General features: G+C 40.1%; 1 protein-coding gene across 1 annotated transcript in view; it reads right to left on the bottom strand.

The window, feature by feature from the left end:
• clstn2a (calsyntenin 2a) overlaps positions 1–15,912 on the bottom strand; it is a 142,315-nt gene that overhangs the window by 75,986 nt on the left and 50,417 nt on the right. Inside the window, exon 2 of the mRNA XM_056391168.1 lies at positions 1,008–1,130. Within this exon, the coding sequence (XP_056247143.1) occupies positions 1,008–1,130 (123 nt within the window). The remainder of the gene's footprint in view (positions 1–1,007; positions 1,131–15,912) is intronic.

Below are 15,912 nucleotides of genomic sequence, written 5' to 3'. Positions count from 1 at the left end.
TAGAAACGTAAGATACTCAGGCTGGGTTGCAGATATAGCAAAATTGCACAATCTGAATAGAAATAAATAAATATGGATTTTAAAAAATAACTGGATCTGAAATGCACAATACACTATACTGTAAATAAGACAAAATCTTGCTTATTGTGTGGTGTAAAAATTTTGTAAATGAAAACAACCCTCTGTAACTGTTTGATATTCTGTACCAGCCTCTAGACCGGCTTCAAAGTGTCAGATTAAGATTTGGACTAGAAAATGAATGTTGTCGTGGTGAAAAGCTGACAGGGCCTGTGAAACGATCGTATACTCTTCCACTTTTGAGAGGAATCTGTTGGTCAGGTTAATGGGGCATTTCATCTCAGCTTCTGAGGAAACGAAAAAGGATGATGACACATGGTTTCAATTAGCAGAAGCCATGAATAGATGCCTGTCAGGGTAAGTGTGGAAGATGCACCTTATAGATTATGGAAATAAATGAGTTTACCATAAACCTCAGTGTGATTGAATCAATCAGTTGTCTTCCATCCATTTCCAAGTTCGAAGTTTTCTACTATTCTGACTTTGAACTACTTCTAACCCTGGTAAAGGGTTTAATATAAAAGAATTGCTCTAAAGTTAATATATTTAATCTTATATATTTGTGGTGCAAGCACTCTTCCCTGCAAGTTGTTTTTTTTAAGAAAAGAAAGCCACATAACGATGAGAAGAAACTGCTCTAAAAAAAAATAAAAAGATTTCGTTTACACTGCTCAGGGTGATAAATTGAATTCAGTCTCTATGACAAATAGTGAGTAGAGCGAAATGTTGGATCATCTGTTTTTTGTGAAGTTGCCACAGTTGCCCGCACACAGTACTGTGGCATCCTTGTCTTGGCCCCTGAGAGACAGAGTGTGTGTGTGTGTGTGTGTGTGTGTGTGTGTGTGTGTGTGTGTGTGGGAGGGTGTGTATACTGTATGTGTGGTAAACTGTACTTTCTAAATGTGTGAGGATACTTGAGTGTTTCCTACCAGCATAGGGCACCGGGGCATCCTTGTCTAGAGCCACCAGAGGAGGGTCCAGCAGCACCGTGTCCATGTTCTCTGTGATCACACCGTGGTACGATGTCTCTATCCACGGCTTGTGCTTGTTCACTGTGGAGGAGAGGGAAAAAGAGGATCAATACAATAAATGTTGCGGTCTCCCTTTATAGATTTACCTCTTACCAATATACAGTTTAGATCAACATTGTTAGGATTATAATTCACATGCTGTGTTGTTTCTGCTGTACATCACTATATCTAAATGTGCTGAGTCACTTCAACAGGACTGAGAGTGAAAGAGCAGAAGGCAAGGAAACCTCCACTTTTTTTAAAACCTTGTGATTTTGATTGATATCCAAGGTTTTCAAAGATGACAGAGCACCAAAGGAGGTCAGATGGTGAACAACGTGAAAAAAAAAATTATCGATGTTTGCTGTATTATATTACATTTGTTGTTACATTTCTTGCTTTAAAAAAAAAAAAAGCTACTATGTTTTCTGACAAAGAGAAGAGAAGAGAAAAGAAGAGGAATAAAATATAACCCCACTTTCTTTTGTTCCCCCTTTCCCTCCCAGTTTTTCTACACTATATACACTCTCTCTAATAACACTCTCTATCAGCCTGGGTGGGTTATAGACTGCCCGCCAGTGGCTGCACTGCCAGTTGTGTTTGACAGTGCAACGCACACAATCACCACACACAAGAATCAGGTCTTTACAGCAAAGCTTCATACTTCTAATACCTTGACTCAGTTGGGGAAACAACAGGATTTCAGTAGCTCAGAATATCTTTAAAAATTCAGTTAAATGTGTCAAAAGAATTTCTTTTTGTGAGACCGTTCTGAGCTGTAATCTTATCCCAGACATACTGACATATTGAGCTACAGAATCCACATCCAACTTTGTGTTAAGTTCTGTGTTTTGACCTCTACATCTCTACACTTTCTCCAGCACCGGCCCCTTTTTCTACAGTTCATTCTGATCCTCTCTCTCTCTCTCTCTCTCTGCCTCTCTTTGTGTTTCTGCTTCTACAAAATGAGAATCCGACCACCACGACACCAATGTGATTGAAAAGCCAGCAGGATCAGCTTCAGATTAACACAGATCGCCATCACACGTAATTACTGACACTATAAATTAAACTTCCTCTCTCGCAGCAGGACCTCACAAATAGAGAGACAGATGAACGAGAGCAACCATATGTGAATGTGCACTTTTCTGTAAACACACACACACACACACACACATATATATATATATATATATATATATATATATATATATATATACGCCCATATCTCTGGTGTACAAGTGTCAGTCTCTGCAGGGAGCTGGGATGTCAACTTGACCTTTCAATCCACTGAAGAGGAACGTTTTGTCTCATGCCAATGAGCAGATGACATGTCCAGCTGGCAGTGATTTAAAATGCATCAAACTGTTCCTAAAACCTTCACACAGCTTCTCATCTGTTTGGACAAATTTCAGTAGTTTTGTCCTAGTATTCTATTTTCTTCCCACATTGTCACTATTCTGAGTTGAGAGAACAAGGTCAGAGTAAGAGAGGAAATGAGTGCCGGCCCTGCACAAAGGAAACTGGTTTATTTAAAGCAGAAGAGAAACGATTGTGAATGGAAAAAATTAAGATAGACATTTCAGCAAATAGGAAAAAACTGGTTGCTTTTACCATCTCATCTCTTTTAACAGTTGATAAGACAAGAAGTTTTTGTTGGATTTATGACATAAAACACAATATACTGATGAGATGAGATGTAGTTAACAAAAGGTGAATATTGTGCCTGTTTACTTCTCATTCACGTTTGATTTCATTTTTGCCTTCAATCCGCTGACACCTGCTGATCACTCGAGATGAGACTTTCCCCATGCTGTGACAGAATGGGGAGTGGATTATAGGGAGCAAGGGAATCACAAGGGAAGACATTATTCATATGAGGAGTCGCATACTCATGCAGGAGAAAGAAAGCACTGCAGCACACAGCATGACTCTGTTCTGCTGGAAAGTGGAGAGGACAGTGGAGCGCTGTCTTCCAATGGTGTTTAGACCTCTATACACCTGGAGTGCATTAGCGCACACTAGTACATATGCTTTTATGGTATATTGAAAGCACTATGCAGCTTCCTCCTGATACCTTCATTGGATTGTACTCTTTCCTTGCTTACTCCCTACTCTTACAGCTTTCCTTGGATTTTTCTCTTCTGCTCTAATAAAATGTTCCACCCAAAAGCAAATACGAAATGAACTGAAACAATCTTATAAATAGACTCTTGAAAACCAAGAGCATATTAGACTGAGGCACTGAGGTGACTATAAAACAGGCCATAAAAATGAGCATTATTGAAGTGATTCCTCATTCCTGCATGCTTGCACTTGCCAGTGTAAATACATATTAATCCATCATGCTCACATTGCATTTAATTTACATTCGAAGATGACATCAGTAAGTCCAACAGCAGCCCACAGCCAGTGCAGTCTACTCATGAATGGCAGGTTCAATTTCTGGCTCAAGGTCTTATATTTATCCCAAACAAATTGGGTGGTGGTTGAGGCAGCAGAGCTGTGACTTTTTAAAGGGAGTCTAATATAAGAGCTGTTTTGTAGAAAGAGTACACATCAAACCATGGAAATGGGCTATTTCCAAAATGGCTTTCACGACACGTGGCTCTGTAAAGCCATTAGCGGTGTGTTTAAGGTATTCATCCTTGACATCCTGGTACTGCGCCCCAGCAATGAAACAAAAATTGAGGTAAGCTTGCTATCAGGGACAAAAAACTCAGGCAGGAACAGCTGTGTAGACTAAGTGAGCTCTGCTAAGAAATATAACATGCCGCAGCTGTTTATAAAATCACCTCTGAGACTGAAACAAGAGTTTTAGGTATGCAAACGCTCTCAGGCACAGCTAAATGCTAATGTCAGCACAATAACAACAACAACAACAAACAGTGACAATGGTAACAGGCTGATGTTTAGCAGTTGTAATGTTTACCGTGTTCACTGTCTGAATTTAGCATGTTAGCACTGTAACGCTTGCTAATATGGCAGCACTGGAAGAAAAGTAAGGGGGACACCATCAAATCATTAGGATTCATCCTCTGATGACCACAAATGTTTGTACAGCATTTAATAGTAACAAATCTGATAGCTGTAGAAATATTTCAGTCTGGACTAAAGTGGTGGACTGAATGACCGACAGGCAGACATTGTCATCCCTGGAGCCATGTCACTAGCGAGGTTAATAATAACCATTTTTTGTAGCAGCTGATTCCTCCTTTAATAAGGTTACAAGTGTCACTGGCTGCAATATGCATGGCATCTCTGGCTATTTCCGAAGGAGCATCTGCAGCCATTACCGCATTAGACTCCACATTATGGAGGACTAATTCACTTACTAGGAGAGAGAGTCTAAAAGTGGATCTAGTACGGCACTGGATAAAATCTGATATGACAGTAATATGAACAAAGAAATCCAGAAAAAAAAGATTTCCTGTAAATGACATTACTGTAGGGGATTGTCAGCTTGTCCACCTTGGCACTGAAATATCTGTTAGGGTCTTCCCCTGTGTCTGAGGCTCAAACCTAATTACTGTGGGTACACAGCCGGATCATAATCTATATTTAATTTGGGTCCCAACTCATATTCCAAGAGATGCTGCATCGCTGTGTTATGTATTGATCAATGTAAGTCATGTGAAATCTGTTTCTTTTAAAGCATTTATTTGATTGCAGTGATGTTGCAGTGGAATAGAGTTATCCTCCCATAGACTACGCTAAGGCAAAATAAGGCAAGGATATCAACAATGCCAACAAGTAAAAATAACAAGAAGAAGAAGAAGAAGAAGCAGGAGAAGAAGAAAAAGACAAAGAAGAAAGTAAAAGGAACGTTTTTAAAAGGAGGATGTCTTGTTTCAGCATCCAAATAGCAAATTGGCTCATAAGGAAGTATGGATGGATGTATATCCATGGACGAATGCTGCCCTAAAATACTTGCTAACATGCACAGGGAAGACAGAACCCTCTGTGCTTTCCATGCAAATAACATTAGGCTTTTGACAATCTACAAGAAAGTGCACACACACCAATGCAAATGGAATCATACATTGTCCCAGCAAAGGTAAAGCTCTGCATTAATAGGTGATTTGTTGATACAGTTTGTGCAACTGTTACTCAAGACGATCATAAAGATGGATATACTGCACCAGCAGAATGTGCAAACAGAGGAAAGTGAAAAGACAAAATGTGAAATGTGAGACGACATGATCAATGAATTCAGGGGGAAGTAAAGGGTTAACCCAGAGATAAGAGTTAAAAGGAGGAAGGGGAAGATAAGAGGCAGCAGTACTGGAGGAAGTAGGGTGAGTGGGGTGAGGAGGAGGAGGAGATAAAAGTGGAAGGAAGTCAGAGAGAAAATAGGGCAATCAAGGGGTAGAAGAGAGGGCAGAAATAACTATCACTTCCTTTATGAGGAGTACGCTGCTGCCTATAGGACCTCGCAAATCCTTCAATTTATTTCCCTACTAAAAATATTCAATCGAATTCATATTCGATACATTACATGCCAAAGATAATAGATGATCGAATAATAGCACTGATCCAAGGAGACTCCCTCCCTCTCATGTACAGAAAAATCTAGCAGCGGCTTCCAAAATTATGCTTTAGGACAAGCTTTTGTAACACACCTCAAAGAGAAAGCCTTCCTCATTAGCAGCAGAAATAAACCAGGAAAAGACACAGGAAAATGAGGCGTCATACCAGTTAGGTACAATTTGCGCTAGCACTGTGGCTTCTCAATCCAGGTTTTGTGTAAAGATGGTGTATGGTGCTGATGTGTACAACGTAAATGGGACATCCCTGATTCGAGTCTGGCTGCACGGGGACCTTTTTGTCGCATGGTGTTTTCCCCATTCACCCTGTCGCTGTCTTTTGTCAAAACCATCCCACAGGGATGATGCTGTTATCACCCTTTTCATTTCCCTCTTTCCCTGCCACTCTTTGCTGTCAACTATCAAATAACCAAAAAGTTCCATAAATAATTGGTTGACTTCACACAATATAAAGCCCAGAAATAATGCCCCTCTGTTTTTTCCCTCTTTCTCTCTCAGCTTCTAGCTTGATCAACAGAACAAGAGTAAAGCACAAGTCAGTGGACTTGCATGCAATTATTGTTAATTAACTGCATATTAATTTTATAGAAATTTGGAGCATGAGAGAGAATTTAAAGTATTTTTAATCATCCCACAAAAAAATTAATTTTTCTACATTTGATAAACAGGAAAATTCAGTCTCCCACGACGCCGTGACGGGTATCATAATATTAAACAATATCTGTATCTTGTTTTCTCTAATGAGGCAGTTAAAACAAATCATCTCATGGACGTGTCTCTTACTAGTGATGTGTCCATGTGGGAAAGTGTTTATGATGCTGTTAGTTTTAACAGTAAAAGTGGTCAGAGAATTAAAACTGCAGATTCAGAGCCATACAGCTCACTTAGGAAGTGATAATTGCTCCAGCGGTGAACAGTGAATCTCATTATCTCACACTTCTAACATTAATTGATGGCAACTTAGTATCTAAGCAATATAGGAGTTAATTACATGTAGCGGTTTGAACCCAGCATGAGCAAACATTAATGATTTTGGTGGCACATGTCCGTAGTGTTTCTGAAAATGTCCCCTATATAACTCTCAAAGGGACGGTTTGGGTTATTTTACATAGGGTTGTGTGAACTAGGAGTAGTGACTTACATATAATTAGTTCAACTACATTTATATGCGCAGAATGATTCAAGTAATTCAATTACTTTTAAATTACAAAAAAAAACTACCTGACCTTTGTGTACCTGTATAGTGCATGTGCAAAGGCCAAGGGCAGGTGCTGCTCAATGCTCAGACAGTGACATCATCATGGATAAACCTCCCTAATCTCAGCCTGAGGAAGAATCACCGTGACCATACTTAAGCAATTACTCCATACAAAACCAGAGCTGACATTCCCATGAGTATTTTGGTTGTGATTTTTGTATTATATTATATTTTTTATAATTGCGTATCACATGTACATTGTCAATTTAATCTTATTTTTTTTTCCCCACTAAGTAGTTTGAGTTACTTTTTTAAAGTAGTTTTAGGGACCTGAGCTAAATTTGAAGTGTCCTCTTCGTCATTATTGGGTATCGAGTGTAGAATGATTACACAAATTTTTTTTTTATTATAGCATGCATCAGCTGCAACATAACAAATTCTGAAAAGATTTAAAAGGGTCTGAAGACTTTCTGAATGCACTGTAGCTCGTTTGTCTTCACCCTCTGGTACAACACATAGTAGCATCTCCTGAGATAGCAGCCCTACAGTGACAGGTGCACCATTCCTTTGTGGCTGTGGATACAATAATAAGGGGTATGGAACATTCAGGGTTTGGTTAAGTTTAGGCACAAAAACACCTTTGTTATGTTTAGGAAAGTTTCTCCTTAAGGTTGGAGAACTGTCGCCATCATGGTTACAATAATAAACACATGGTTCAGGTTGGTGATAAAGGAAACAACAGTGGTTTTGGTTCAGTTTGGTTATAATAAGCTGCTTTTGGGCTCATATTTTACAGGGGGACAGTCTGACAAATTAATACAGCTTTAACCAAAATATATTATACAATTTTATTACTTTACTATCATGCTTTCTTTCTCAGGATACAGCTATTGATTTTTACTTTGTTTCAGGGGCCAGAGAGCATTTCTGCCTGGAGGAGTGACTTTGCTTGCAAAATACAGTACTTATCCTATATGTGCTGTAACCAGTTCAGAGACCATTCATCCAGTGAGTTTAGGGACCAGCACAGAGAAACGCTGACATATACAGTAACACAACAGTTGAATGCATTTCCAGCAATGGTCGGGAAGGGAACCGACTACAACAGCAGCACATTAGGCATTAGAAACTCCAACGCCCGTGAGACGAGCGGGACAAAATCATTACATTAGGTCCGTAAGTACTATGAGCATTAACTCTGACTTTTACAGTCCCAGTGCTGAAGTGCAAGATGCAGTTAGCAAGAACAGAGTAATTAGGCATATTGACTGCTGCACAAGTCCTGCACTTAGAGCAAAACTAGGTTGGAGCTGACCAGTGGGTCATTTTCAGGACATCAATTCTTCCCACTCACTCTCTCCCAGGACTCTTACCTGTATAGTTAGATTTGCAGGCTGTGCAGTTGGTTTTTTTTTTATTGTTGTTGTTTTTTTTTCTTAACAACTCATTAAAAGGGCCGTAAACTCTGATCTCCACCAACCACGAGCCATAAAGCTCCCCCCTGCTGTGAAGATAATTCGTTTACAGAGATTTTAAATTAATTTGGCTTTGCCCACGATCTCATCAAGACAATTCAAAGGTTGCTTTCTTATCTGAAGAACAGTATGTGAGATACAGATGTGCTGTAATTGCTCTGTGACATGCAACTCCCCCCTACTCCCTGTCTGCTGCTGAGTGCATCAAAACAAACCAGGGAGGGAAACAAAGCTACTGTGTTTACTTGGCATTACATATTTTGCAAGTAGCAAAGCAAAGTGTGTGTTATACTAGAATAGATGGCTATGGACAAAACTAATGAGAACAAAATAAATAAATACATTTAAAAAAAAAAAAAAAAGGACAAGGTGAGCGAGAGAAGAAAAAAAACTGATTGGCGTACTGCTGAAAGAAGAGAGAAACACATAAAATCACAGTGAGAGGATAGAAATGGGGGAAGATGTAGAGTAGGTTTGGAAGTTAATGGTCTGTGATGGTATTGTATTACCCTCGTGAGCGCGAGATGGTTTCTAATTCTGGGGAATCTGATGATTCAGGCGAAACCTACGGAGATTGTGGAGAGTAAGCGAGTGGAGTTGTTACAGAGAATGACAACATTTCTGAAGGGAAAAACAAAACTATTATCCATGTCCAAAACTAGGAAATGGGCAATCCATGCTCTCCTGTCTGTTACTATATATGATACACAGGATTTACTGGTCTAAACTCAAGAAACAGAGGAGCCACAGTGCATCACAGATTGAAAGCTATAACCTGGACTGGATATTTACCATCATTCGAACATCAGAGCGGATAAGCTTCTCAGCTTATGAAAGCGTGGCATTCGTCTGAAAGAGTTATGGGCGCTTTGATGGAAAGTCTGCTTCTTCATTTAATTCATCAGAAATATTATTTGCATTAGTGTCAAATACTCACAAAAAAAAGGGTAATCCTTGAGTTTTAAGCAGACACTCCACTTTGTTTGACTCTGTGATAATGTTTTTCCTCAGCTGTGGTATTACCTGATGCCAAAGCTTAGGAAATACCTGGGGATTCTCAAAATGTCAACTGTTTGCCATTAGAGCGCTTCACGTTTACTATAGGGAAATACTGTATCTGGCTGAAAGACATCCTTCCAGAAATGCACTCAGTAATAAACCCCATTTGTTTTTCATCCTTTTCTTCCTCCTCTGAATCATTTGTTGATTTACAGTACAATGAGAGAGGGAGGGAGCGCGTCGTGGACAACCAGCAATGACTCTGATTAGTTTCTGCAGGAAAAGAGAAGCAGAGTGCTCTGAGTGATGGCTTACTGTCGATTAGTTTCACTGAGTGGGCCAATGAGGAGGCACAACAGACGGATTTGAAAGGAGCGAAGTGAAAGTGGAATGGAGGGAAATGGACAACAAAGAGAGAACAGAGAAGGGGGACAGGGGAGGGAGCGGGAGGGAGGAGGAGGGAGGAGGTGATATCTCCATTAACAGAAAGCAGCAGGCGGCAAGAGGAGCCATGGTGAGGAGAAATGGATGGCAGTGTGACTGACTGGATTGAATTAGAAACCGTTCCACTCTGCAGACTTGGGCTTCATGTGAAGATCAACTAACGTAAACAGTCTACCGTTTGCAGTTATTTCAACTCACTTCAAATACAACAATCTCATAAACATCAGAAAACTTTCAAATGGAAATTCCACGCTCTTGACTGACTGGAGTGAATGATTCCTCCATCTGTTGGTGTCTAGCTTTGCATCCTTTACTCCCTGACGTTTTTTCTTTTACACTTTCAATGCAAATAAGACTTGCGTGGTAACCGAGAACAAATATCCAAACAGTCTAAACAGAACTGAATGTTGTGGACAAGTTTACATTCCCCACCATAAAAAAGGCGTACGTATGTGACAGCAGCACAAATCAGCATTACCAGCTTACCATGTAAAAAAAAAAAAAAAAAAAGTGAATGATTATAGGAAAATGTGAATATCATTTAAATCAGTTAACTGCTGCCAGGTTCGAGCTTACATCAGCAAAATGATTTGTAGTGTTGTCATGCATGCATGCCGTTCTGTCTTTTGAAATCATTTGCTTTTGTTTTGTTCCGGCAATTCGTGTTGTCAAGCAGGCAGTGAAAAAAAAAAGTGAATAGAAAAGAAGCCCTGGTATCTCAAAGCACACACATATATATATATATATATATATATATATTGCCATATAGTCAAATATTATCAAATATATATATCATAAATTATTCATTATCTATACATCAGTTACAGGCAAGTCTCAGGAGGAGCTTCATTAATAAGCACTGGAAAATGCTAAATGGGCAGTTTTTCAGTGTTACCTAAAACATTCAGTGTAAATCTGTGCATGTTTTCCATGAACTACTGTTACTTGAAAGTGACCAATTTTTACATCATTGCTGCTTCCTTTCTAAAATGACATTTATTTATTTAGCTTTCATGGATGAATTTGTTTCCACTGATCTATGAATACCATGTGCCATTCTTATCAGTCACAGCAGGCACAGAGAGCTTTGGCCAGGTCCCCAGCTAACAAACTAACCATTAGTCGTTACTGTCTATTCTGCCATGTCATCTCGCAGATCACCATAGAGAGGACAAGTCTCGCTGGTTCAACATTCAAGACACCACGCAGGGTGAGGGACACATTACTGGATCCACTCCAGTCATGAAAGTTGTACTCTGACAGACATATGTTTGGTTACTGTTCCTCTTCTCCTCTATGTCGCTGACTCACATCTCTGCTGTATCAGCTGTGAGTTTGACTGCGTCTAACTTTTGTTACCATCTGTCTCAGATCTTCAGTCTGTCACCGTCTGCCATGGTAAATCTGTCATCTATACCCCCCCACCCCCCCAATCTCTCTACCTGTCAGTGTATTAGGTAACAGGTGTTAACTGTCAGGTCTGACAATTTGGTGGGACATCTTCCTAAGTTCCCAGTGAAGCCACAGACAAAATGGGGAAGAATTATGAAACTCACGTTTTAGATGGTGCGCTAGGTTGACAGGTGAAAGAGCATTGCGCAACAAGACGGTTAGCGTTAGAGGAAACATCAGAACGGTTAGCGCAATTAGCATCTTTTATTTGTTTCTGTTGTTTGTTAGCTTGTAACTGGCAGTAGCTAACACCGTGTTAGTGGGTTCGCTAATGCAAACTCTCGCTCTCTGGACTAACAAGGTTTTGGGTTTATTTTGCCCCACAAGTTGACAGGATTAGTTCCTCAGGTATATGACATATGAATCCCTGGCTGTCTGAATCCGTTTTTATGAGACTGTCATTGGTTCACTGCAGTTCCAGTCATGGCGTTGACTGCTTATTTCGCTCATGATATGTCTTGCATTATGTAAAAAAACATAATTTGGACATATTAACAAAGCTAAAGACTTTGGAGGGCGTCTTTAAACAGCTGAATGAAAACCCAACTCAGAGAAATTGGATTTAATATTAACACAGATAAAAGACCGGAGTTTTTCTCAAACTTTTACTTTCGCAACAAAGTGTACACCAATACCTTCAGTTCGGTGTCCTCTGGATAATGTCTAACATTTACAAGGCCACAAGAGCAATAATGGATTGAAAAGAGAAGGAAGTCTGTTATATCTGTTCGAGCTGCAAGATGTCTGATTCAATTACAGGCCAAAATCTGTTCCAATAGCTGTCTAACAAGAGGGGAGCAGGAAATTACTTCCACTGTGGTGTCCTCAGCAGAGCTCATACCCAAGCAGTGACAACATCACAAGGTCTAAAAATGGCCAGCCCGTTCCCTTTGTGAGGAAGATGTCATGAAATTCAATCCTGAATTTTCACTTTCCTTCTTTGTGAAAAAAAGAATACAGATAATTCACATGGACTGAAAGATACACTCAATTCATAAAAATAAAAAAAAACTCCTGTGTAAATATGGATGTTTCTTCAGGGGCACTTATTGTACTCAAACATGACTCTAACAAACGCACCTTTGTAATCACCATTAAATATGCTGTCACAGCTCATGTGGGTGCTATTATTGCTATGTTAATACTATACCACACACAAAGCACCCATAAGAACGAGACTAATTATGGTCACAGTTGACAATTTCCTCAGCTGAAACCAGCAGTGAGAAATCCCTTTCCTTTGCCAATTATTAGCCATTTTCGTGGCACCTATAGTTTATACATCCGGAGAAGCATTTATTCCAATTCATTTGTTGGGTAAAAAAGTGTGACGGACTATATTCAAACTTCAAATACAGGCTTAAAGAACTTTAAATATAAGGATATAACATATGGCTGGAAAATAGTTGCAAATCCATGTATGGTTCCGTGGATAAAGACTGAGAAATCACCCCAGGGAGGTTAAAGTTGCTGGCAGAGGCATTTTTAAAGCGAGAGAAAAGCTTTAGTCATGGCTGAAGGGGCCTATAAGCCCCTCTAGAAAAGTATGAGCATGAAAAACAGTTACATTCCACAGAGGACTCATTTGGTACACACAAATGTGTATGCAAACACCAACACACAGTCACCCAACGACACTGACAGAATTATTAAGTACCGCACCACTGGGAATGAGGGTTTAAAGCTTTTAAGTACCGTTTTAGTACTTTTTCTCAGCAGTCGTCTGGTCGTCTGCTGTGCACAGCAGTGTGTGTCTTACTTGAACACCAGGGCTCAAAAGAAACTGTGTGATACCTAACCACCATCTGATTCTGAGACATGAAGGTGGTTCTGAAAGAGGAGACTGTCCTGTAAAAAACAGAAAAAAAAGAAAAAAAAAGACGTAGTATAAAGAGAGGAAAAGTCCACGTCAGGAGGAGGCTGGGGCAGATGTATCGGTCGACAAGACCCTGGACTCTCACACCGAAGACCACTGTGTTCCCGTGTGAAACCAATAGTCAGCGCTGATTCCAGTTTTATTATTGTTGCCATGACGACAAAAGTCAGCTAACCTTAAGATAGCACTTGTTTTAACCCAAAACACGTTCATTTCCTAAACCTCACCGAACCATGACCGTTCCACAACCTTAACAACTAAAGTTGGATACGTTTTTCTGCTGGTCGCTCCTGTGGGTTGCACCCGAGGGCTGGGACGAACAAACTATGTGGCTGCTTAGTTTGGAGGATATACAGTCAAAAGTATCTAAGACAGTGATTTCGAATGAGCTGATGTTAGGAAGGCGTGAGTCTTTGTGTGTGTTTCTTCAGTATAATGTGGATTTCACTGCACTTCAGCAATCTCGATCAGGAAAACGTGCATTAGCCTATAAGCTAAAGACCTATCATAACATCAGACTGTAGTTCACTGTAAGATAAACCCCTTATCTGGATAAAAAGAGGAACGAACAAACAAATCAATTAACGAAAACACATTATGTCCTTGAGCATAATCCTTGTGTCTGAAATTCATGTCTTAATCCTCATCAGTTGAACATTTGAGCCTCCTTTTTTTCATAACACAACGCTCAGAGTAAAGGGTTAAAATAATACAATCATTAATGAGCATGCTTGAGAGAGCAGGAATCCTGGCAGTCACATATTATGGCACAACAAAAACTTGGAAGTACCCCTTCCAATTTACAGGAAGTTCAATTCAATTTACAATCCCTAGGTTATATTCAAAGCAAGTGTTTGTGTCACCTGCTGATTGGATCGTGTTGCTTTGTTCACTATTATTTGGAAAATAATCTTCCTATACACTTCCCCCTCCTTGCCTGATAGCCTTGAGGTGCGTTCTGACTGGAAATGAAGCGCATTTTAGAGGCAGTGTGATTGCATATAAAGTCAATGCAAAGATGTGAGTGGATGCAAATTCACCCCGGGCAGTGACAAATGGGCAAAGATTACTCCAAGGTTTTATAACACTTCCAATGGGTACGTTGCTAGCTAGTCTGTAGAGTTGGTACTGTGTATTGTTTGGGGAGAATAAACAAAGAAAGAAAAAAATCATGCAGTCACATTCACGAGAACAACGTGAGGTCATTGTCAGTGATGCCTTGGCTCACTGAGCTGGGACAGGAAAGTAATATAAGTGTTTTTGGAGTGTTTAAGTGTCACACACTGAAATCATCCCTGTGTGGTCTTCTCCTAATAATCAAGGGGCATCACAGATATACTCAGCATCATCCAGGATCATGCACTTGCAATACACAGAGAGAGCCCAGCTTGTGCATTTTCTAACTGCTGCCATGTAACTTAATAAGTCGCATTTATTTCCTCATAATTGGGAAAAATTCACATGCAAGTGGTTACACACGTTTTCCTGGCTTAGTGAAAAGTGGAGTCTGTGTATGAGAATTTGGTCTTTGCTGTTTGTTGGTTTATGCATGTATATGAACATGGATGTGCGTGGGTGAGAAAAGGTCTCTGTAGAACTAAAGACATGTACCATATTCCATGATGTTATTTCATGTCTAATAATCAGTAACCAAGAGAGAACTTGCTGTTTCACTGTAAATGTTTCATTTTCACTCCAGGTCCTCCTGTTTTTTCTTTTTTTAAATGGCTCATTTCACCACAGCCAGAAGATAAACACAGTTGATAGCCATTATGAGCCATTAAGACCAGAATGAGGCTCTTACTATTGGAAAACTATTTTCTTAATCTGTTAATAAATAAAAGTGTTTCCACCACTCTCTGTCTCCCTGTATCTATCTGTATCAGTCTCTTTTATACCTGTTCAGTCTATGCCTCCAGAATCACAAACACACACGCAGCCTGAGGCAATATCCAAACCACCATGGTAGAGAGGACCAGGGGTGATGGACTATTGACTGATAGAGTTCAAGCAGTCCATGTTACTCCTGGTGGTTAGCCAGTCATTTCAGCAACGGCCTTGGGCAATCTGCTACTACTCACTGTGTCTGTTTGTGCCCGTGTGTATCAGGATTTGCGCGTTTGTGTTTTTGCTACGGACTGATGGAATTCCCAGAAGCCTTTGAGAGTGACTGGGAGGATGTCTGACAGGTGAAGATAAACTGGACCAACAGCCAACAGCGTGCAGACAGTGGGTTTCACAAGCACAACATGCCAGAGAGAACACATTGTCTACTCTGCATAAAAGTTGTCTAGGTCCAGGATTTAGAGGGGTAGGGTGCTGCATTCGTGTATGTGACGGGGGTTGCCAAGGCACCAAGGATGTGGAGGTATGTACGAGTCGTAGAAGTGTGTGTGCATGTGTGTGTTTTAGTGAGTACAAAAAAGACAAAGGAAGAAACGCCAGAAAAATCAAAATGAGTGTAACTGCAATGACACAGAAAGATGGACTACATCAGGGATTAGTTACGGACCAAGAGACGGAGCAGTAGATGAATCACCACCACCTCAGGGCAGCGGGGGGGAGAAGCGGAGTTTAAGGTATCCCTTATACTTTTAGATTTCATCCGGAAGTGGTTAAACTAAATTTCCAGTATAAAAACTGACACAGGAAACATTACAGTGACACAACCAGAGACACTTGGATTACTCTGACACGGCTGCCCCTGTGTCCTGAATCTGCAACTGAAACCGATCCGGTTATTATACATTGCCAAGTAGCCACATGGAGGAAGAGAGGAGAGCGGGATCATAAAAAGACTAGGCAACCTAGCCTTAAGCTGCAAGTGTCATGG

Source organism: Seriola aureovittata, chromosome 12, assembly GCF_021018895.1.
Source record: "Seriola aureovittata isolate HTS-2021-v1 ecotype China chromosome 12, ASM2101889v1, whole genome shotgun sequence".
Classification (NCBI taxonomy): Eukaryota; Metazoa; Chordata; class Actinopteri; order Carangiformes; family Carangidae; genus Seriola; species Seriola aureovittata.
This window is presented reverse-complemented; position numbering and strand designations above follow the sequence as displayed.